Source organism: Camelus dromedarius, chromosome 3 (assembly GCF_036321535.1).
Source record: "Camelus dromedarius isolate mCamDro1 chromosome 3, mCamDro1.pat, whole genome shotgun sequence".
Lineage (NCBI taxonomy): Eukaryota > Metazoa > Chordata > Mammalia > Artiodactyla > Camelidae > Camelus > Camelus dromedarius.
Genome location: NC_087438.1, coordinates 86,326,287 through 86,348,175, shown reverse-complemented (window position 1 = coordinate 86,348,175; position 21,889 = coordinate 86,326,287). Strand labels below are relative to the sequence as shown.

Genomic DNA, 21,889 nt, shown 5'->3' with positions numbered 1-21,889 from the left:
TGATTTTAGGAACTGGGTTTCTTAAACACTGGGTTTTAAAAACCCCATTGCTTTTAAGAGACATTTATATCGGTTTCAGATATGTCAGAGATTAACGATTTTATCGAACTGTATGATTTTTATTCAGAATAAAAGTATATGGCCAATATTGGGAGTTAGAGGTTTTGTTAATAAATTGTTATACAGACTTACCAGAGTTCTAGTATGTAAGAATGTAGGCGAGCACATGTAACAGCAAAAACTACCTGAAACAAATTCCCCCACCCCACCCCCTAAAACAAAACAAGAGTCCCGAAAGATCTCAGTGCTTCAGGTTTATTATTAAAGATATTTAAAATTGTTGGTTAAAACAACCACTTGAGAGATGTGCTTTTTATATACTGCTTGGTATTTTCCATACATAAAAATGTTTCTCTAGTTCAGCTTCTTTACTGGAGTCCTTACGTTTATAAGTATTAGTGTTGAAGAACGCAGGTACTTAAAATGCTTATCTTAAAATGATTTGTGGTCAAAGGAAATGCCCTTTCTGGAAAATTAAACCAAACAATTTAAATGTAAGTTGTTTTGGTTCTGGTTATTAGATGTTAATGCACTGTGGGAAAAATTCATGATTAACTTAGAGATGATAGTCTTTCAGGGATGTAAATGGATGCTTCATTTAGTTTTGATACATACAGGAACTGTTTTAGAGTTTCTCATGTAGCTGTGAAATATGGAAAAAAAGTCTATTCAGAGGAATTGAGTCTGTTTTTGATTAAATAAAATATGTATGTATATATAAGAGCTGGATGGTAATATTAAAAATAAAAATAATTGGAATATTTTAAAAGATTTTTTATACCATATTTAAATGATTTTTGAAGTAGAATATGTATATTATCTATGAGTTTTGTGAAGCTTATTACCATTATGGCAAAAATAAGTATGCATTTTTTAATTTTAAAAAGATACCAGTTCTTCTTGACTGATGATTTAAGTCATAATTCAAATCAACTAGATTTAAATTTAGCTTAGTTTGATGCTCACTCACTTTGCAGGTGTTTAGCAACTAACTGGAATTTACTGTGCTATTAAGGGAGTGCATAATAGAAATATACATTTTACTGTAAATATGAAAAGCTCCGTCACCCACCTGGTGCTTAGTTTGATGTTAGTATATAGAATGTGTCCTCCATCATTTGCTTTGTTTTTGCGCTACATCATACAAAAATTTCTTATTCATGGGTTACATGTCCACTAAAAATTTGTGGCCACCTGTTTATTTTGGAGCTGATCTTTTATGGTTCTATGTGAAGAGGATTTAGAGCAGGCATTCTCTGATAGCTACGAGATTGAGTGAACTGCCCTCCAAAATTAGTCTTAGTAGTTTGTTATAGCCATCTAAAATCTGTTCTGAACTGAGACATGGTGAAATGACACATTCTGGAACTATGGAAGCTAAGATAGCGTGACCCTGTCTCCCATTCCCCCAATAGCCCTCATTCCTCTCCGACACTAAAGAGTAACTAAAATGGATTAGTGACGTGTGCTAGCATACATAGATGACCAACTTATTTTTATTTATGTCTGTGATTTCTTTTGAGACCTTTCACAGAGTTTACTTTGATTCTTGAAGTACCCCTACGGAATAGCTAAGGCCAGCCTTCTTAATGCCATTTTAGAAGATCCTGCTTTCACTCTGAGGTTTAGGATTCCTCCCAGAACACCAGTCTCTGGAAGAGAAAGAATCATTGTGCCTCCCAAATAATATCAGATCATATACCTGATTCTAAATAACTCACAGTGTTCAATTATAGATTCATCTCCAGACATTTTGAAGTTTTTCATTTTTCATTTCATTTGAAAAACTATCCTCCAGTTTCCAGAGAGGGTTTTGAAGGTATCGGTTTAGCTACGTGACACATGGAACAAGTCCTGAAAACACTGCTGTTGAGGGTGGTGAAAACTGTGTATGCGGGGATGACAGGGACCGCTCGCGTTGTCTGAGCACTTAATACGGGAGGGGGACAGTAAGGACTTTGGGTGATCTCATTTCACGTGTCTCTCACACTAAATGCAAGTCAGTAGTATTATATACTAAGATCCCCAATTTATAGATGAGGAAACTGAGGCTTAGCAGAGCTAAGTGAAATTGTAAGACGATTCAGCTGGGAAGTAAATGATCTAAGAGTCAAACACAGAGACTTTATTAATGACATGATCTTATTTGGTTCAGAAGGGTTAGTGTGATGCTTGGCATGAGACCTTGACCTGTCTGTCCTGATACTCTGTGGGAAGTAGCTTCTGGGATGGATGATCGCTTGATTCATTCCTAGTTCCCAGCCAAATGTGTTTGAGAGCAATAATTTCATCTCATTCATTCACGTCAGAGGAAGTTAAGATAAAACATCTTGGTTTTCAAGATTTAAGATGTTACCGAAACCATATTGTAATTACATAGGATACTTACAGTTTCTCTGTTCTTATAGGGATTGAGAGGTATAATTGATCAACAATGTTGTTATTTCAAAAAACTTCACTTGTGTGTAAGTTCTGTGCAGGCAGGGATCTTGGGTGTCTCGGTTATCATTATATTAGTGGCCAAGCTGTCGTAGTAAAGAGATGCTCAATAAATATTTATTGAGTTTTAAAGTTATGACTACTCAAGTTTGAATTGAAGTGTATACCTCTTGTGTCTCTTTTCTGGATTATGACTCCTCTGAGTTTTATTGGGAGAGTTCAGAGTAGTAGTACATTAAATTTTTCTTCTTTTTTCCTCATTCAGAAATGGATCTATGTGCTGGCTTCTTCTCATGCCTGTGCTTCTCCCTTCTTTTTTCCTGCTCTCTTCCAACCCCTCCCCCACCCCGTAACATACATTAGAGTCAACCGGGGAACCTTAGTGAGCTATTGGCAGTACAGGCATCTCCCATTAACCCGACCAGGGGCCAGCACACACTTTTTCTGTAAAGGACCCATAGTAAATATTTTAACTTTCTGGGTCCAAATGCTAAATCTTACATAATATGTAGGTACTTATATGATGAGGGAGAGAAAAGTCTCTACAGATTTTTCTTTAATCGATGAAAATTAAAATCTAATAATAGTAATTGAGTCCAATTTGTTGGTAATACAGGTCTGCGAATGAGAAGAATGGAATTCTCTTTTTAGGGGTGAGTGGTGGTATTATTTCACTTAATATGGACTCAAACTTAATGGTTGCTGTCATTAAATTGATTGCAAATTTCATTTGTGAAAGACATTCTTAGCTTGTGGACTGTACAAAAAAATTGGCAGCAGGCGGGATTTGGCCCACTGGCCTTTGTTTGCTGACCCTTGAATTAGACTGTGGACTGAAGACGTCCCAAGCAAGGTAGACTGCTTCTGATAATCTCCCTCTGTAAAGGCCCACTGCTTGGAGACTGGGAAGGGAAGGTGTTTGCATTGGGGGAGTTGGGATTTGCAGGCGGGAGCAGGAACACAGGGAACAGGCGATATGCTTTGAAGGTACTTGAGAAGGAAGATGGAAGAGGAAGAGAGTGAGTTTATCCCTGTTCAGGGTCCATCAGTGATTCTCAAGGGGATGTGCCTTGGACCCTTCGGGACATCACTCTGGGAAGGGCAGGATGAGGTGGGGGCATCTGAAAAAGCATATTCAGGATGCCCGCTGGTTTTGTGATACAGCCTCCTGAAGTGAAATTCTCATTATCTTCTCTGGCTGCTGGTGACACATGCATTGCAGGAGCTGGCATTTGGGGGTGGAGTCTGGGTATCAAGGATCAAGTCATCGAATGGAAAAGAGGTGGCTGCTGCCATGGTGTTGGGTCATTATTTCTTCACCTGGTTTGAAAAAGAAAGTTCTGGGGAGGAGTTTGGGCCACATTAGGGGGTTACCAGCTGCTGTTAGGGTGAAATTAAGGGCTAGCCCTTAAAAAGCTAGCAGTCATGGTCTCCTGGTAGGTAGAGGGGAGAGAGGGGCCCCGAGCCAGCTCCCCAAGGGTGGGCACTGTCTCCTCTTGAATTCTCTGTGGTGTTGGCCACCAGGCCTCCCAGACGACTGTGACCTTAGAGCCCGTCCCCTTTGATTTTGGTCACTCACCTCTCTCCTGGTTTGCTGTGACCTCAGCAGCCGTTCCTCCTCTCTTTCTGCCCCATCAGCGTTGGGTGATGGGTTCTGCCCCTTCTCTGTATTTTTCACTTTTTCCCTGAGCCATCCTGTCCTCTCTGCTGGCTTCACCACTTTCTCTCTGCCAGTGACTCCTCTCTAGTCTAGATAATTCTTTTGAGCTCCAAACAGTTCTGTCCATCTGTGTGCTGGATGTGGCCCCACCGTCCTCTGCCTATCCTCCCCCTGCCAGGGACTGATGCCCATACCGACTAAAACAGACACCTGGGGCTGGTCTTTGAGTCTCCCCGCTTCCCCCGCCTTGCTGAGCACAGCCTCTCCTCCACCCGCATCGCAGCTGCTACCTCTCCCATGGACAGCTCTAGGGGCTTTCTAACTGCCCACCTTTCCTCCCCCAATTTCAGCCCCCGCGTGTCTCTTCTCCCCACGCTCCCTGTGTGCTTTTTACCAAATGAACTGTCAATCCTCCGGTGCCTCTCCTCAGCACTGTCTTCTACCTTGGCAGTAATCCCCCAGATTCTTTGCCTGACCTGGACTCTTCCTGAGCTGTCTGTTTCTCCAGCCTTAACGTTCCATCTTCTTCCTGACCCCCTAAGCCTCCAGCCCCTTAACTGACTGGTCCAGAATGGCTTGACTCTGCTTGCGCCTCCTGCCCTTCCCCAGGCTCAGCCCTGCAGTTCCTTCAGATGTGTCTTGCATACTCCCCATCCCACCTGTTGGTGGTCCCACAGAGCCCTGGGCCTGACTGCCCACCCGCGCCTTGACCACACACACTGACTGCTCTGCGGCCACTGCTAGTCTCTCCTGCAGCCTCGGGGCCCTCAGGGCACCTGGAGCAATGCTCAGCACATTGTGGAACCTGGCAAAAACTTTTTAGATGAGGGAACGACTTCCCTGATGGTGAGGTGGCTTTAATCAGTAGTCCTGATAAAGAGGGGAGCATGGGGTCAATACACCATCTCCCTGTCACACAAACTAGGTCCTAAGACGACCTTGGTTTGTCCATTTCAGGACTTCTGCATGAGGGGTTGAAGGAATAGTCCTGATCTTGTGCCTTCTCCCTTCTGCATTAGCATGTTTTCTTTTCTTCTCAAGTGGAATGGCTTGGCATCTTTTTATTAAAAATCAGTTTTTAAAACAACCATGGAAGTAGGACATGTTCGTGAGAAAATTCATGCAGCACAGGGGCTATAAAGTGAACGGTGGTCCCTCGCCCCCTGCATGTTTTTATATGGGTTACTTTTCTGGAAGGATGCATAAAACACTGTTAGAAGAGAAGATCTCCGTGGAGAATGACCTTTTGGCTTTTAAAGGCTGCTCTGTTCTCAGGAGGGAGGATGGAAATCTGGGCCTGGGAGCAGCTTTTTTGTGGGGAAACTTTTGAGTTATGGTACAGGGCTTGATAGAGGACAGGGCCGCCCGCGCTGGGAGAGTCTATGGCCTCTTGTTTTGCTCCTGACCCTGAGACATAACTTAACCTCTGAAGACTTCAGTTTCCCCAGTTTACAAAGTCGGATGAGGAAACTCTTGCCTTTCAGTCGAGCTGAAATAAGAGTGAATGTGAGTGTCTTCAAGGGGTCCTTGAAAACGGGTATGGAGAAGGCTGGGAGAAGCTTTGTAATTTTTTCTTGCTCTGTAACCTTCCATCTCTGCGATGAACTAGGGAGAGCTTTCCTGACTTGTTTGAATGGTTACGAAATTAAAATTTCAAAGCTTTCATTAAGAGAGTGTCAGCTATTTTGAATCAGTGGTTGGGAGGTATGGAAATGAGGGATAAGATATTCATACGGAGCCTTAGACAATTTATGTGAGCATCCTTTAGGTTTTGCGGGGAGAGGAAGGAAGCCAAAACTTCCCCTCCTGTGCCTGGCCCACCGTGCTGCTGAAAGGAAGGCTTTGGCCCCTTCCAAGGCACCGTCTATTCCCATCAGGCACTTCCTCATTATTGAATTTGTCATGACCAGTATGTATTGTGTTTATAACTCAAATGTCTAAAATATTAGTTGAAAATATTCCTTTTAGGTGGCTGTGGGTGAGACTCCCCTACTCTAAAGAAAAGGAGTGCTGTTAGTTGAGAGGATTAGGAATAAGGTAATTTCCCCCCCAAACAGGCTTTTCTTCCCTTCTTTTCCCTTCCTTTCTCCTTTCTTTGACTCATGTCTGTGGCCAGAGAGGGGTGAGGGTGAGAGGCTCCAGCCTTTCCCTAACTTCAACCTAATGTCGAGGAGAAATTGAGATCATGCAAAGACAGGCAGTGCATTGGCGGCCAGTATCTACCCTCGAGTCAGAGTTTTGAAATTGATGTTCATTTATCCATGTGAAGCACAAACCAGAGTTAAAAATCCAGTTTTACTGGACTTCTTCTTCTTCTTCTTTTTTTTTTTTTGGTTTGACCCTTCAGGATTGGGGACCAGATCTAATTGAAAGAAATGGAAATTGTGTGGAACTTCGACACTGAGTGTATAAAGGGATTCGTGAAAAGGAATTATCCAAGAAGATAGACTTTTTTAAAGTACCTTCACCACTGCCTCCTTTCTTTGTGGCTTCTTTTTGTGTTTTAAGTGTTTTTGGAAATAGGCAGGATGAGAGGAAATCAGAGAACCCTTACGAATAAGAGGACAACACTGATCATCACCTGCTGTTTAAAGCAGGCCCAGCTCTCTGAGCAATGGATGATGTCAGTGGCATTTCTAGAACAGATGGAGAATCTGTGGCTCAGCCATTGGACAGTATTTTTTCCCCCTCAAAGAACACACATGAGGCTGAGTGTGTGACAGCTGATGTGGTCTGGTGGGAAGTGCCCAAGGCTGAGTCCCTGTGTCCCCTCCACCTCCTCACTGTCCTGTGGAACTCTGCCCAGCTACAGGAGGGCCTCCTAGGGGAGAATTTGGTTTGGCTTCAAAACAGTAACAAAAGAAACTTATTAAGACATTGAGTCTTGAGTAGTTTAATTATACTCTCTTTCCATACTCAGGACCTTCTCTTTTGCTTTGAAGAATTGTCATGAATAAAGAATGGAGTTAAAAAACATCATTGTTGTTTAAAATATATTTTACACCTATGGCTGGCCCTTGAGTGACTCGGCCTTGTGGCCTGCACGTGGGGCCACTTCTGGAGGGATATACTAACAGTCAGTGACCTTCTCTTGGCTGCCACCCCTGAGTAGTGCCACAGAGGCCCCAGGTTGGCATCCTGCGATTCCAGCGTGGCTGGAGTCCTGCCTAGAAAGGGAAACAGCTCTCTTGGGACCAGAGACCTGGTCTATCCCCAGGCTGATCCCCACCTGTTCAGTGGCTCAGCCTCTAAAAACACTTGAGCAGCTCAACCTTTGGCTTTTTATTTCCAGCAGTCTCTGGTCTTCACACCTGGGAATGAGAAAATGGAAATAAGGGTATGATTCCTAGTCACTGTACCTAGTTGTTGCTTTTGGAATCGGATGATTTAAAACAGTAACAACAACAAAAAAAACCTGAGCTTTGGTTTCAGCGAAGTGTTCAGTGGAGGTTTCTGGAGGGATTGCAGTGTTTGCTTGGGCGCACCGAAGTGCATCATTCTGAACTGTGCCGTGAAAGGTGATTCAGGTGTGCGGCTTCTCACATACAGAAAAGGGCAGAAGTTACCTGGGGAGGGAGGTGTCTGAATCATGTGTCGTGTTTTACATTTAGAAGAGTTTCTTTTGCTGTTTGATCACTGTAGGTTCAAATTCTGGCTCAGCCACTGACCTTATGTGACCTTTCCCGTTTCCTGTTCCTGATTTGTAAAGTATTGAAGAAGAGAATGCACAGTGTAACCCCTCCCACGTTACATGTGTTAAGCTAGCTGCTGCTGTTACTGTTTTCACAAGAAGGCCCAGGGACTTTGAAGTCAGAGAGGTTTGGCCTTGAAATTCTTTGGGTCAGTTGCCCATCCTTTGAGATCTTCAGTTTCTGCTTCTGTAAAATGGGGATGTGAGGAGTGTGAAAGGAGATAGAAAACATATGGGGCCTGGTGCACAGTAGGCCCTAGTAAGAGCTTGCCCTGTTTGGCAGCGAGCTGTAAGCATGCATTACCTTGATAATGGTTCTAAAAGGAGAAGTCTCCCCTGCATGTAGTCAAGACAGAATTCGGAATGACTGAAATACAGTTGTTCCAGGTTTGTCCTTCAGGGATGGAAAATTCACCCTTGGTGATCATTTTGGAGAAAGGATCAGTGCTTGAGGAAACCGTTTTTTAAGCTTACCTTGCTTTGCTAATGATGCGGTGATGTCAGGCAGAAAGAGTGGTTAAAATGCAAAGTGACAGACTGTGGCAGTGGTCACCTTTAAAGAGCTGTGATTTACCCTACACAAAGTGCAGTCTCTGTCTAATGCTTTTCAAATTAAAGAGGTGACTGTGGGCAATCTCATAAAACAGCCAAATACCAGGATCTGGAGAAAACGTGAGCATTAAGTAATCGTGTCCCAGCGTGCTCATAGAATGTAAGAATACTGACTCTGAGCAAAATAAAACACCATTCCCACTCTGGTTGTTGGCAACCCAAGAATCTCAGGATTGAGGGGTTTTGAGCGAGACGAGCATGGAGATTTGTGGCAACAAGATGGAAGAAATCGGGCAGGCTCCCCAGTCACGGTTCAGACTTGCCCCCGGGGTATGGGAGGGAATTTTTCATTGAGACCTGCCTATCTCCTGGTCCTGAGCTTCCCCTCTGCCTGGCAGGACTAGCCGTCCCCACAGCAAGGCCACCTGACTGCCCCTTTGTTGGGTCTTAACGGAGGGGGAGTGTCCGCCGGAGCACCCCCAGCCCCGCCCTGGCGACCCCTCCTCACTTGTCAGTTTCAGGTACACAAGACCGTCCTGGCTGACACAGTCAGTGCTTCAGCGATGCAAAGCCCTTGCCACCAACACTCCAGCTTGGGAGCCTTCCTTGCTCATCAGCACTTGGGAGGCTCTTGAAATGAGATGAACAGAAAATATTGCCAGAATCTCTGCTGATTTCTTCCCCCAAGTCCTCTGATTACACACACACAGTGCCGCTATCTGTGTAAATAACCTTTTCTTCCCCGCCTTCCTCTCCCCTCACTGCTCCCCCACTCCCATGCTCTTAGGCTCTCTCAAGTGATAAATAGCCAGGCTACTGCTCAGTGTGCACCAACACCTGGGAATAATCACGCAAAAATAACAGTGAGAGACTGCCGCGCGTCTGTTCTTGACATTAACTTTCCTCAGTTTGACAGGCTGCCACCACCAGCTGTTAGACTTATGGGTCTTTTTTTTTTTTTCCTTCCCCACTGGAGACGGCTGCTTTCCTCTTAAGGGCTATAGTAGGTTACATCAGTGTCCCGTTAAGATAACAGAAAAGAGCTTCGACAAAGGAACCATTGCCACAACCAGCCAGTTCTCTCTTCTAATCTTTTATTCCAGCTAATAGTAATATTTGACTAATAATTCCCTGCCCACTTTTTTTTAAAGGGAATATCTGATTATTAACTGTTTTAGGGTCCTTCCCTCCAGAAAAGTATTTATAATCGCCTCCCTGGAATTGCCTTTGAATGTATCAAATCTTAGCATTTGGCTTTAAAGGGCCAAACCATCTACTGATTTCTTTTCAGTTCAGGTCTTTGGCATATTTGTAATAATGATAATACTGTTGACCATGGCAGTAGCTTTTATTTATACTTCGTACTAGGTCCTGGGCTAACGTTTCAATGATGTCAGGTAGTAGTCACAATAGCAGTGAGGTGTTGTTTCCATGTTACAGATGAAGCCACTGAGTCCCAGAGAGAGAGCAAGCAATTTGCCTCAGTTATGTTGCTGAAAGTAGAGCTGAATTCCAACTGCAGAGGCTGATCGCCACACCGCACTGTCTTCCACTACATGCTGTTTTTTTGCACTCAGGCCACCAGGGCCAGCCCCTTGGACGAGGTTCTGTGGTGACACTTGTGATTTTGCTGGATTTGTGTAATGATATGATTGCTGCTGCAGTCTTGCCCACTCCCTTGTTTTGCTAGAAGCCTGCACTGTGCAGGTGTGCAGTGATTATTTATCGGGCATGGGTGATCAAGTTTAGGTGAATAAAAGGAGACTTGGGAGAGCGGTGCACGAAAAAGAGGTACAAGTAGAGCTTAGTGGAAGGAGACTCTGTAGAAGTGGAGGACTCATCGGGCCCTGTGATCAAACAGGATGGATTGAACTGGTGGACGGCTGCCAGCTGCCAGAGTAGGAAAGGAGCAGTATTTCCCCAGGCTGAGCTTCTCAGGGTTAAGCCCTTTTTCTTAGACTTTTAACACACTTTAACCGCACTTAACCATGCATTTGGAGAGGATTATAGATTTATGTTAAACATAGTAGGATATAAAAAGGATCTTTGTAAGGTTGTGTGCAGGGTTAGAGAACTGTAATATCAGACCAGGGATTTTTTTTTCTTCTTTTTTAAAGCCAGTGTTGACTGAACTCAGCACTATGCCAAGCTTTCGCTTGACTTGAATTATCTCCTTGAGTCTTCACTGGGACCCTGTGCTGGGTGATTGTTATTCTTACTCTCATTTCTTTGATCCAGACACGGAGCCTTAAAGTAGCCAGGTCATTTGCTCAGGGTCTTGCACAAGCAGGGCCAGGATCTGAACCCAGCACAACCCGAGGTCCAACACCACCGAGTCCAGGTGTAGGCTGCCTCCTCACCAGACTCCCTTCTTGAAACCGTTGCTGCTTTCTGTCTTAAGGATCCTCACTAGTTGACGAAATATTACATTTCAGTGTATGATCAGTGAGTGACCTGAGCAGTCGGGATGCAGTGGAGTTGCCCTTTTGTATAAGGCAAAAGTAACTAGCGAAGTTCTTTTCAAATCCTGGGTTACATATGGTGCCTGTGACTATGAGTTGGACACCATGAAATACACAAGAGAACCAAAACATTTTTTGCAGGGAACTTCTCCCGCTGGGGGCATTCACTGGCAGGAAGCAATGGCTACATTCCAAATGATTTCCCTTTTACCCCTCTTTTGTCTCCTAGTGTGTGTTGAACCCCTTCTGTCAGGTTCCTGCTTGGAGGATGCTACTGTTTTATGCTCACCTGGGCTGCCAGTAGAGATAGCTTATCACCCTCGCACAAACATGGGCCACAGTTTTCTCTAGAATGAGTTAGCTGGACTAAATGACCTTCTAGCTAAAACGTCCTGTGGTTGTCTCAGAAAAGCTGGAAATGCCAACTCAGCTGCCTGTGCCCAGGCAGGTCCCTGGAGGGGTGGGAGGTGGAGGAGACTCAGCCCTGTGAGTTGAGGCTGTTAAGGAATGTGGGCCCAGCATAGCATGTTATCCAATTATTATGTTAACAGAGAATGGAAATTTAGGCTTTCCCCTAATCTTTTGTGTTGGCAAAAAGATGAGAATGTGTTTAAAAGTAGCATACCTGCTAAATAAAACACCTCTGGGAGTGGCTGTAAATCCCTTCCCCTCTCTGGGTGTTGATCTCTGGGGACCAGGAAACCCCCCAGTAGACCACATGGGTGGTCTTTGTTCTTCACTCCAAATCCTGAAATCCCAAGGGAGAAAAGTTCCCTTTTCTCTTCTCACTGGTTTTAATGATGATGATGATAATGATGATGATCTGGTACCTACGGGAATATGAGTTTTGAGCCACACTGAGGAAGCGAATGCAGGGGAAAAACTAAGAGAAATTCACTTGTAAAACTCAGAGAGTGGACCCTTTAAAACTCTATTACCTATCAAGTCTTCCTATCAAGTTTAAGAGTTTCAGACCATTATCACATGGGGGGACTGTTTGTGATTAAGTTCATATTTATTGTCCAACTTCTTTGAACCTTAGCTTTCTCATTTTAAAACACGTGTGGACAGGGCTCCAAGGTCCTATCTATAAATGTCATCAACTGGACTCTTTTCAATGCATTTGGATTATGTTAATGGAAATAAACACAGTTAACTCACTGTTGGCTCAAGATACCATGGTCTTTCCCATCAAGCCACCTAGAAGCTTCATCTTTGAAATTACATATATATCCCAAATAGTATGCGAGTGTGTATCTCCGTGCAAACAGATTCATAAGCAGAGTTATACTGAAATAGGGATTTAGTCTAGAAATTCTGTCGTGATAGGATTCGTGATCACTATTAGCAGGCCAAAGAATACATTTTCCACTTGAGGAACATGGGCCTCAGAGAGGTTAAATGATTCTCCCAAGTCACAAGCTTACTTAGTGTGGGAGGCAGGGCTACTGGTGTTGGCGCGCCCTGTCCCTGTAACTTCTGTTGTACCTGTTGCTCCAGGGTGTCCTGATATGCAACATTAGAGTTGATACTAAGACTCCTTACCTCTTTTATTTTATTCCATTTTCTTATTTCTCTAACTGAAGTTTTACTTGTTCTCTTAGAATGAATGTAGGCTGTTGATCAAGGATATAAAGAATGTTTTCAGGATACTGTTCTATTTTGTCTTTTCAGTTTATATGTGTAGCACCAAATTACAGTCAATCTACAACTAACCGTGCAGATTAAGAGGTTGTTGGGAAACATGCAAAAAAAAAGTGCAGTAGCTGGTTTATAATTTTCCTCTGTCTTTTTAAAAATTCTTTTTTAAATTTTTAAGTGATTTCAATCTCATACAATCTTTTGGCTGTAATTAAGACTACAAGGTTGTATTGGATCCTCCCACTCCTTAAATTTTCTTCCTCAGAACCCCTTTTCTTCATTTGTCAGCTCAGTTTTAAAATAGGAACTATCAGTGCGAACTTTGATCCACATTAAGCTGCATTTACACGAAAGCATAAATCACCAGATCTGGGGTTTGGGGCTGTTAAATGCTTTTCTTTCTTGGGCTCTGTGATCACGAATGAAGAACAGTAAAAAGCATGGAGCAAAAGAAGTTTTATGGCAGCTTTGAGAGCAGGAAATTAAGTTTCTTTAACGTGCAGTTGGCTGAAGGGCTGTTCGATTGCATCTTGGATCACTCAGGCAAGTGAACGTCAGTTTATCATTTTTGTGAAACGCAAACTGTAGAAATAGTTCCTACAGTCATATGAACAAGGCGCCCACACAGATGACTGCTTCAGCTGTTTAACTAGGAGCACACTTCCTCATATGACTTATCTTGAAATACACTCTTTTTGTATGTGTGTGTGTGTGTGTGGTTTTTTTTTAAAGAACAAAGACTATATAATATTATGTCTGTAGCCAAATGTGGATTTCTTAGAAATATTAACTGGGAATACATGAACAGACTAAGATGGTGTTTTACCAGGACACCTTTCTCTGTGTCCTTGTTACACATCTAATTTGTTCGCCCAACTGATAAAACATGCGAGGTATCACCTCTTCTAAGTCGTGATGTCTCTTTGCAGCTTGAGGACGTAGGTGATCTGAAATCCCCGGCAGACACGCTCTGCATTTGGCTCTTTCACATTTGATAACCTGTCAGCAGGGCCAAAGCTCTTCTGTAGCAGTCATGACAGTTATTAAAATGGGCCAAATGCATGAATGGCTCGGTTGGCGATCTGCCTGTTCAGTACACGCATAGCCTTCGGTTTCATTATGGCCAGACTCGTAAACTTTTTGTGGTGAAGGACCTCTTTACTGCTCTCCTCAGGGTCAGGGTGCAGAGGAGCTAGTACACTGCACGACCTTGTAGAGACTCCTTTCTCTTTCCCTGGACACAGAGAGGGCTGCCGATTCCTCATCAGACTCATCGGAGATCTTTAGTCACTGAACCACTCAAGGGCTTGTGCGTTGGAGAAACCCACGTTCTGTTGAGCACACAAATTTTTTCTCTGTTTATATGAATTCTGCTAGAACACTTAATTAGGAGTTGATGCTTAATATATGCTAATAATACCCAGTTTCTGGTTTTCAGTGTGTGTAATCAAGTTTATGTATTTTCTATATTCGGCAGAGGAAGTTAATATATTTTAGTAGTGATTTAATTCATTATGTTTTATAAAGTACTTGGAAAGCCAATTTTAGTCCATCTCCTTTGCTTAAATGTCCAGTGATGCATATGTGGGTATTTATTGGAGTTTCTCCTTTGGAAAACATTGTAATTTTTGCAAATAAGATTTCATTACGAGTGAGCCACAGGCTTGATTTTACAAAGCAGACTTCATTCACGTCTCCTTCTATTGGAGAAGGACGTCGATGACCTGCCTCTAACACAGGCAGCTAGAGCTCCAATGTTGACCTCGTTGGTCAAAAAAAAATGAAAATTCTCATTTCTGTTCTCCTTTGTATTTTGGCACCAGTAAAACACACAAAGCATATTATCATTGCCAATGGCATTTGGAATGGTGGTCTATTCTGCAAGTGATGTAAACAGATTGCATGGAAAAGAGCTCCGAGATGCAGCACCACTGCAGTAAGCCTGTCTGTCTTTCAGGTTGACCCCCTGTTTACAGTGCCAGCGCCACCGCCGCCGATTCCCAGCGGTCTCACGCCTCAGATTCTGCCCTCCTACTTTTCCCCATCTTCATCCAATATTGCAGCACCGGTTGAACAGCTTTTGGTTCGGACTCGTTCCCTGGGTGTCAATACGTGTGAAGTTGGAGTAGTGACAGAGCCAGAGTGTCTCGGGCCCTGTGAACCCGGGACCAGTGTGAATTTGGAAGGGATCGTGTGGCATGAAACAGAAGAAGGTAAATACAATTTCTTTTTATATATTTCCCCGTGCCCCCTTCGTCGTGATTGTCTGTGTGTCTACCTGTAAGGGGAGTTTGCTTGGTGGTGTTCAGAGAGGAATGAAAAGTGGTTCTTACACTCTCTTGATTTTTCTGGAAATAAGAGCTATGTTTATCTTTATGGTCATGGCTGCTTTTAAACACTCGAGATCGGTCTGGGGTCCATCAAAGTGGTTCTCTGCTTTAAGTGCTGACATGGAAGGGCTGGGAGAACCAGGGGAAGGGTGATCCTCTCCCCTAAGAAGTATCATAGTAAATAGCATGGGAGGTCGATCTCAAGTTCATTGTCTTCTTGGTTTGCCAACTGATCTGTCTTGATGAGGCTGTTTTTGCATCGTGAAGGCTTATATTTGCTTTCTGAACTGAGTCAGGTTCTTGTATCTGCCGAGGGCCATTCCCATGATGTGGTTGTGGCTGGTTGTTACTCACAGCTAATGAAGCCAAGGTCAAAGGCTTAAGCCCCAGTTGAGCCAGTCACCTCTCTTCTAGGGCTGGAGACAGCACTTTCCCTGCCCCTAAACTCAGCAGGCCCTCTGGCAAGTGCCATCTACAGGTCACAAGAGAACGAGGGTACAAGAGAAATGGATCAGGTTGAATCCTTCATTGCTACTGGAAATAGTGATAGGTGTATGCTGTGCTAACAGTGGTTCCAGACCATGCTTGGCCAGATCTCATAGCACGTGATCATCAAATGTAGCTTGTTTCAGATGGCCAGTGTCCTTGATGGAGGCCAACAGAGAATTAGAAACTAAATACCAAGGAGAGAGCTGCGTTGCTCCATTGGGGACTGAGCAGAGTAGAACATATGTGGGAGAAGGCATGCCCCAGGGTGCACTGGGGCACAGAGGAAAGTGAAGAACATGGGAAAGTTTTTTCCCTCTGAGCTAGGTTGGTTAAGGATAAAGGAGATGATCATTGTCAGTGTCCTGGGAGAGGAGTTAAGGGCAGCGATGAGGGTAACAAGAAGGGTCTGAGACTCAAAATCATTGTTTGGGTTCCTCTGTGTCAAGGGGAAAAATCGAGGGCAGAAACTCAAAGGCGAGAAAGTAAAATATATGCAAAAGAGGCTGAGCGGATGGGGAAGGGGAAATATTAGGGGTAATAGCAGCAAAAGAAGTGACTGAGAGCAAGTAGTTAAGAATCAGGACAAACTGGGGACTGGAAGGAGAGAATAAAACTGAAGAGTGACAATCAAGTGACAGGTGTAAGCATAATTCTCGGAAGGCAGGAAACAGCCCAAGCTGTTTCATGATAGAAAAACAAGACTTTTCAGAAAAATCTTTGAGTCCTTCATGTTAACGTTGAGTATATTCTAGTAGGATGGATTTCATAATTAGATTAAAAAAGAACTTTGAAGATAGCTTCAGTAAAGAAAAATAAAGATTTAATTTTTTAAGAAGGTACCAGAAAAAGGGCATGAAAGCAGTAGATACAAGAGGCTCTCTTACTTGCTCAGATAGAACTGATAGTTAAAATTTACTCTTGGTTTGAGAAATTTGGGGGACTTGGGGGGGTCCTCCTCTTTGTGCTTTTAACTGGAAAGCCATTTAAAACAGTACTGTGCAACCACATTGGGAGGAATTGCTGTAAGAGGAGCTGGAATTAAAATTCTCCCGTCTTGCTTGCCTGTACAGATACCATCCAGTGCGAGGGGGTCCCGTGTGGGGAGCAGACTTCTTCCTCGCTGCCTCTGTTTGGGTTGCGTACAGGGCACCTTCCCTAAGATTTTCCCCGGAGCAGAAGTGGTGGCTAAGGGCTTTGGACTGGCATGTTGGTGGGAAACGCGTAGAAAAGGAATCAAGACATTAATCAGGTTAATTAGCGTAGGTACTGATTTTCAGGAACACAAAGAGTTGGAAAGAGGAAGGGTTCATTTCCATCAACTTGAAAGTCAGATTTTCTTGTACTTGGGTAATTGACTAGGGTGTCTTCTCTTTCCTAGTTAGGACTTACCACTCATTATTTTATGACTTGTCATGATTTTATTTATTCCAGTGTAGGGTAGGACCAAGTCCCTGCAGTGTGACCTCCCTGGGTGGTAGATGTTGTCAGAGCAGCCACAAACTTTCTGGAACAGCTCTAAAGCTTGAGTTGTTTTTCATTTTGCTCTAAAGTCTGCTGGGTTTTGACTTTTAACCTTGGCCTCTAAAAAAAGATGGGATTATTTAGGGAAAAAAATCCTGTGTGTTTAAAAACTATAGCAATACAGGAGTGGATAAGAATTCTGGTACTCTGGGCAGGTGCCGAAAGAGCTTTCACCGTCGGTGTTACTCAGTAGTGATGTACATAAAGCCACTCCAGTTCTTGCTGTTCTCTGAAAGTCCATCCGCAGAGTCTGATGTCCCTGCTCTGGTTTGCTGGGACCTGTGCATCCCTGTGGATGGCTTCTCGCCATTCATCCAGTGGACTGATAGCTTTAGAAGCTTTTCAGGCACCGTAGTGGCGCCCTCAGCAGCTCCAGCCCTCTTTGAACTGCCTCCCATTTTCCAGGATGTGGAATGCCTGGGTGTTTACTGTGGTGACAAGAAAGAGATCAAGCTGGTAATAGAGTTATTCTTGCTGAATAAACTAAACTTCTGACCTCTGTAGAGTTGAAGAACCCGCCTTAGGAGAGGCCCAGGTCATGAGATGTGTGTTTAATGTGTGAACATTTTCAAGAGCGTTCCATTTGCATTTTTCTCTCAGTACAGTGTGTTTACAGCACTTGTACCGATTTAAAAATTAAACCCACTTGACCATTAATTTTTCCCTTTTGGGAAAAACAAAGAAAGAACCAGAACAAACACATTTGGAGCCAGTTATTTGGCAGAGCTCAAAGAGATGGATTTGGGGAGTAGGGGAGGGAAAGGAAGCCGTGGTGGTTTTCTAGGACGAGGTTTCGCTTACAGAGACCTTTGAGTTGAGCACTTACAAAGCTGTCGGTTGCCTCTGACTAATGTCCTATAGATGGAGTTGAATAAAATCTCTTCCTGGGTATTTTCAGTTCTAAGGGCATTATAGTACCAGTTGTTTTTCACAAACATGGTTTGTTATGTGTATTCACACATGTATGAAGTTTGTGTGTGTGTGTGTGTGTGTGTGTGTGTCTGTGTGTGTCTGTGTGTGTGTGTGTGTTTTAAGATCCTAGGGATTTTAAAAGCGCCTGTCTGTAGTTTGTGGGAAAGTGTTGAGTGTTCTTGCGATTTCATTGGAAGGTGGTAGGAACAGCAACACTGGAACGTGAAATCCCCACTAAGCACCTAATTGTTTTTTGTGCTTGGAATTCCCATTTGAGGAGGGTTCTTTTAATCACAGACTTCCCCCCTCATGTTACTGCCAGTACACGAGGTCCTGGTTGCCTGAGAACCAAATTGTACTTAGAGTAAAGTGTGATGAGAGACGTTCCCTCTGGAAATAATTAGTGGGTTTCAGATCATACTTAATAGGAGAGAAAAACTATTACTGCATTTGGATGTATACTTCTTCCACTCTGATCCTTCTTTAAGGTGAATGCATAGGAGCAATGGTGTGTTGTACAAAATTACTCACAGATGTTGGAAGGAATTTCCTGAGCATTCATTCCTGACATTTGGGACACACATGCCAGTGTGTAGTCATTTGTTTGAAAATTTGCTCTTGGTGGTGGGTTGGGGGAGGGTGGAAACCAAAAAAAGGGTGTATATAGCAATGTGTGGGAAATACATCAGTGCTTAACCTGGCTGTTTTAGCTTTAGAGAATGTGTTTTCCTTTTGATATTTATTGAATCCTGATTTTTTTTTTTTTTTTTTTTGGTTTTTTGTTTATTGGTTTTTTTTTTTTTTTCTTTCCCTACCCAGGAGCATACTTGGTTTGGCTGGGTCCATTGTTCATTGTTATGACTGTCATTTACCACGGCTTTGCCATTCTGTCCTAGAGTAAAGCCACCAAAGAAAAGGAGGTGAAAGAAAATGGGTATTTGCCAACGATGGCCTCTAAAACATCTGTAGGTTATAGATCAGTGATTCTCAGATTGGTGCCTGTGAGTCATCTGGTAAGCTTTTAAGACATGGTTGGCGCCCAGGCAGCCCTCCCAGGCCTTTCCTTGGTCTGGGTTGGCAACTTGGTCAGGTTTGGTGACCCGACATCAGTGTTTTTTCAGATCTCCCCAGGAGATTCTGCTGTGCAAACAAGGATGAGAACCACTGTCTCAGGGGAGAGAGGGGATGTCCTGGCCCTGTGCAGGCTGCTGGACCTCTTCCCTTTAAGGAAGTTGCCTCATTTTCTCAGGTGAGACATGGACCGAGATACTTGCCTTATTTACCTCACAGGGTAGATAGTGTCTGTCAAGGTGTGTCTTGTGGCAGGTGAGCATAGCTGTTTAATCACTATGCTAATGAGAAAAAGGGTCCAGCTCTAATCCTGAACAAACTCCACAGAGCTTTTGAGGGACTTCATGTACCACTCATGCTCATTTATTAATATAGTGGGCGGACCTTAGTTATTTTCTCCAGTAAGCCAGACACTGTGGCTTCATTTCTTTGTGGTCTGCTGAATTTTTTTTTTTAAATAGTTCAGAAACCCAGAGTGTAAAGGAAAGTTGATAAAAGTAGCAAATAAAGGATTGGACTCAGAAAACATTGGGAGTTTTCTGAGGGGATGATGGAAATACAAATGGCGACTTAAGAGGAAAAGTCTAGTGGGAGGGGAGGAGTGCTTGTTTCTATCACGTCCTTCCCCTGACGTTCTGCGTGTTTTCTGAGGAAAGAAAAGTGATCTTGGGAATTAACGTTTTAATTAACTGGAGAAGTAAATGATTCTCTTTTAAACCACCAGAGATGCCCTTAAATTCTTCTGCTTTTCCTGCATCTCCAAAGTCATAAAGAGGGTAGTGTTTAAATGTGCAATAGAGGGGATTTTAAGCTAATTCATTAAAAAGAAAATGATGTTACATCATTGATGCTTGATCTAATGTGTGGTGGTGTTATTCCTGTTCTGAAGTATTTACTTCCCAGCCTTATTGAAAAGAGAGCATTTCTTTAAAATTTTTGATTCAAGAGATTAAGTTTTAATCCAAGCTTACTTTTTTTCTTGATGAGGGAGGGTCTGACTATGATGTTTTTTGGAGGAGAGGGAAGGTCTGATGCTGTGAGGTATGAGGGTAGGTGGTCCAAGCTTTGTATTTTCAGTAATTGAGCACAGAGGCGGTACCTGAGTGAAACATTGCTATTTGTTGAGATATTTCCCAGTGAATTTATAAATTTGGCTTTGACTCACAGGCAGAGTGAGATGCCCACTTTCACTTCTGCATTTCACTGCCTGCCGTGTCAGTGATGAATAACAACTGTGCAGTGATGGGGAACTTTAAGATGGCTGGTGGGCATGCACGCCAGCAGTGCTCTGCTACGTGGAGAGAAGTCAGCCCCCAGGATGTGAGTTTGGTAGGTGAGCATAGTTGTTCAATCACCGTGCTAATGAGAAAAAGAGTCCAGCCTTAATCCTCAGCACCAACTCCACTGAGGTTTTGAGGGACCAAAAGAACTGCTAGTTACTTCCACTCTGTATTGGCCAGGGACCTTCCCCTCACCTTCCCCTCATCTTGTAATGGTGGTGGCCGATGAAAGTACAGATTGTTTCTTGAGGTTCATCACCATTGGTATTAGAGCAGCTCAAAGGGTGTGCCTTCCAAAGTGTACAGGTGCTGCCCATTTTCACCCACAAAGGCACCCTAGATAGAAAATCAAGTCCATACATTTTCTGGACCATACACCATCCTAATTACCTCTGATTATTCTGTGCACAGTGGTGAAGTTTTTAATAAAATTGGTTCATTACAACTACCAAGCTCATATAACAATTTTTTTTTAAAGATTACTAAAACTAATGGTACCAGCTTCATGGAAAAATACAGAAAATAAAAATGGAGAACAACAGGTCTTCACACAGTAGACCCTCAATAAAGATTGTTGACTGAAGGTGAGAGAAAGGAAGGGAGCAGGGAAGGCTTGCCTGGGCTGCTTTCCTGGGTTTTGCTTTACTCCTGGACCTGTTTTATGCTTTCCTGATGAGGTAATGTGGCCAAAATTTAGATACGATGAGTGACTGTGTGTTGCTGGAAAGCCATAGCATAGACAGTCACTTCACCTCTTGCCAGTGTAAAAAATAAGATGCCATTGGGTAGGATTCACCTTAATGTTTTTGGACCAAACATTTATTCTTTTGTGTTATTTGTGTATATATTTTGGTGGTGACAGTAGGTGTTAAGTAATGAAGCAGTAAGTTTTAAACTCACTGTATTAAAGGCATTTTGTTACCCCTTTTTGGTTGGTTGATATTGTAGTGTGAATACAGAATGTAAAACATTTTAAACTAAACTTTTCTTAGGATTGACGTATGTATAGTGAAAGATTTAAGAAGTTGTCTTGAAAGATTTGGGTGTATGGTATTGTCCTGTGTGCTTGCTTACCCTTTTCCTATAAAGGGGTTGGTAAGAAAATCTTATCTTAGTATTATAGGGACTTGGAAATGAAGATATTATTTTCCAGTTACAAAATTCACACAGTCTCTGGGGTTGCAAAGAATAGTTGTTGGCCCTTCTGGGCATATTGATTAAGATATTCCATTGACCTTTTTTTTTTTTTTACTGAATTTTTAAAATAGCAGCTTCATTTGAGATGTAATGCACATAATGTACAGTCCACTGATTTAAAGTGTACAACTTAGTGGGTTTTTTTTTTTTTGTATTCAGAGTTGTGTAACCATCACCACAATTACTTCTAGAACACTTTCAGTGCCCTCCAAGAAGCCTTGTACCTGTTAGCAGTCACCACGAACTGACCACAATCGTCCGTTTCATTGACTTCTGCATCTTTGTCCTTACCTGATTCTAGGTTGTATTTGTGTGTCAATATGTATATTTCATGGATAAGAGAAAAGGTTGTTTGTTGAACACTTATTTTGTGCCGGACATCGTGCTGGCTTTGCTTGCCAGCTAATTTCCTTCAGTCCTCAGGACCAAATTCAGAGTGAGCGCACTCTCATTATGTTTTAAAATAGCAGACTTAGGAAGGGGTTCACCCATGCAAGGCAGCACACGTGGTAAGGGAGTTTGGCCCTCCGGAGCCCCTGCTCTTCACAGCTACTGCTGGGTGTTCTGGATTTCCATTACTGCTC

At 43.1% G+C, this 21,889-nt stretch overlaps 1 protein-coding gene across 4 annotated transcripts in view; it reads left to right on the top strand.

Moving 5' to 3' along the window:
* ZNF608 (zinc finger protein 608) overlaps positions 1 to 21,889 on the top strand; it is a 179,542-nt gene that overhangs the window by 29,551 nt on the left and 128,102 nt on the right. For all 4 annotated transcript variants that reach the window (XR_010379655.1, XM_064483621.1, XM_031448923.2 and 1 more), the window contains exon 3: positions 14,463 to 14,718. Coding sequence is in view for 3 of the 4 variants with exons in the window: in XM_064483621.1 (XP_064339691.1) it covers positions 14,463 to 14,718 (256 nt within the window). In the remaining variant the exon portion in view is untranslated. The remainder of the gene's footprint in view (positions 1 to 14,462; positions 14,719 to 21,889) is intronic.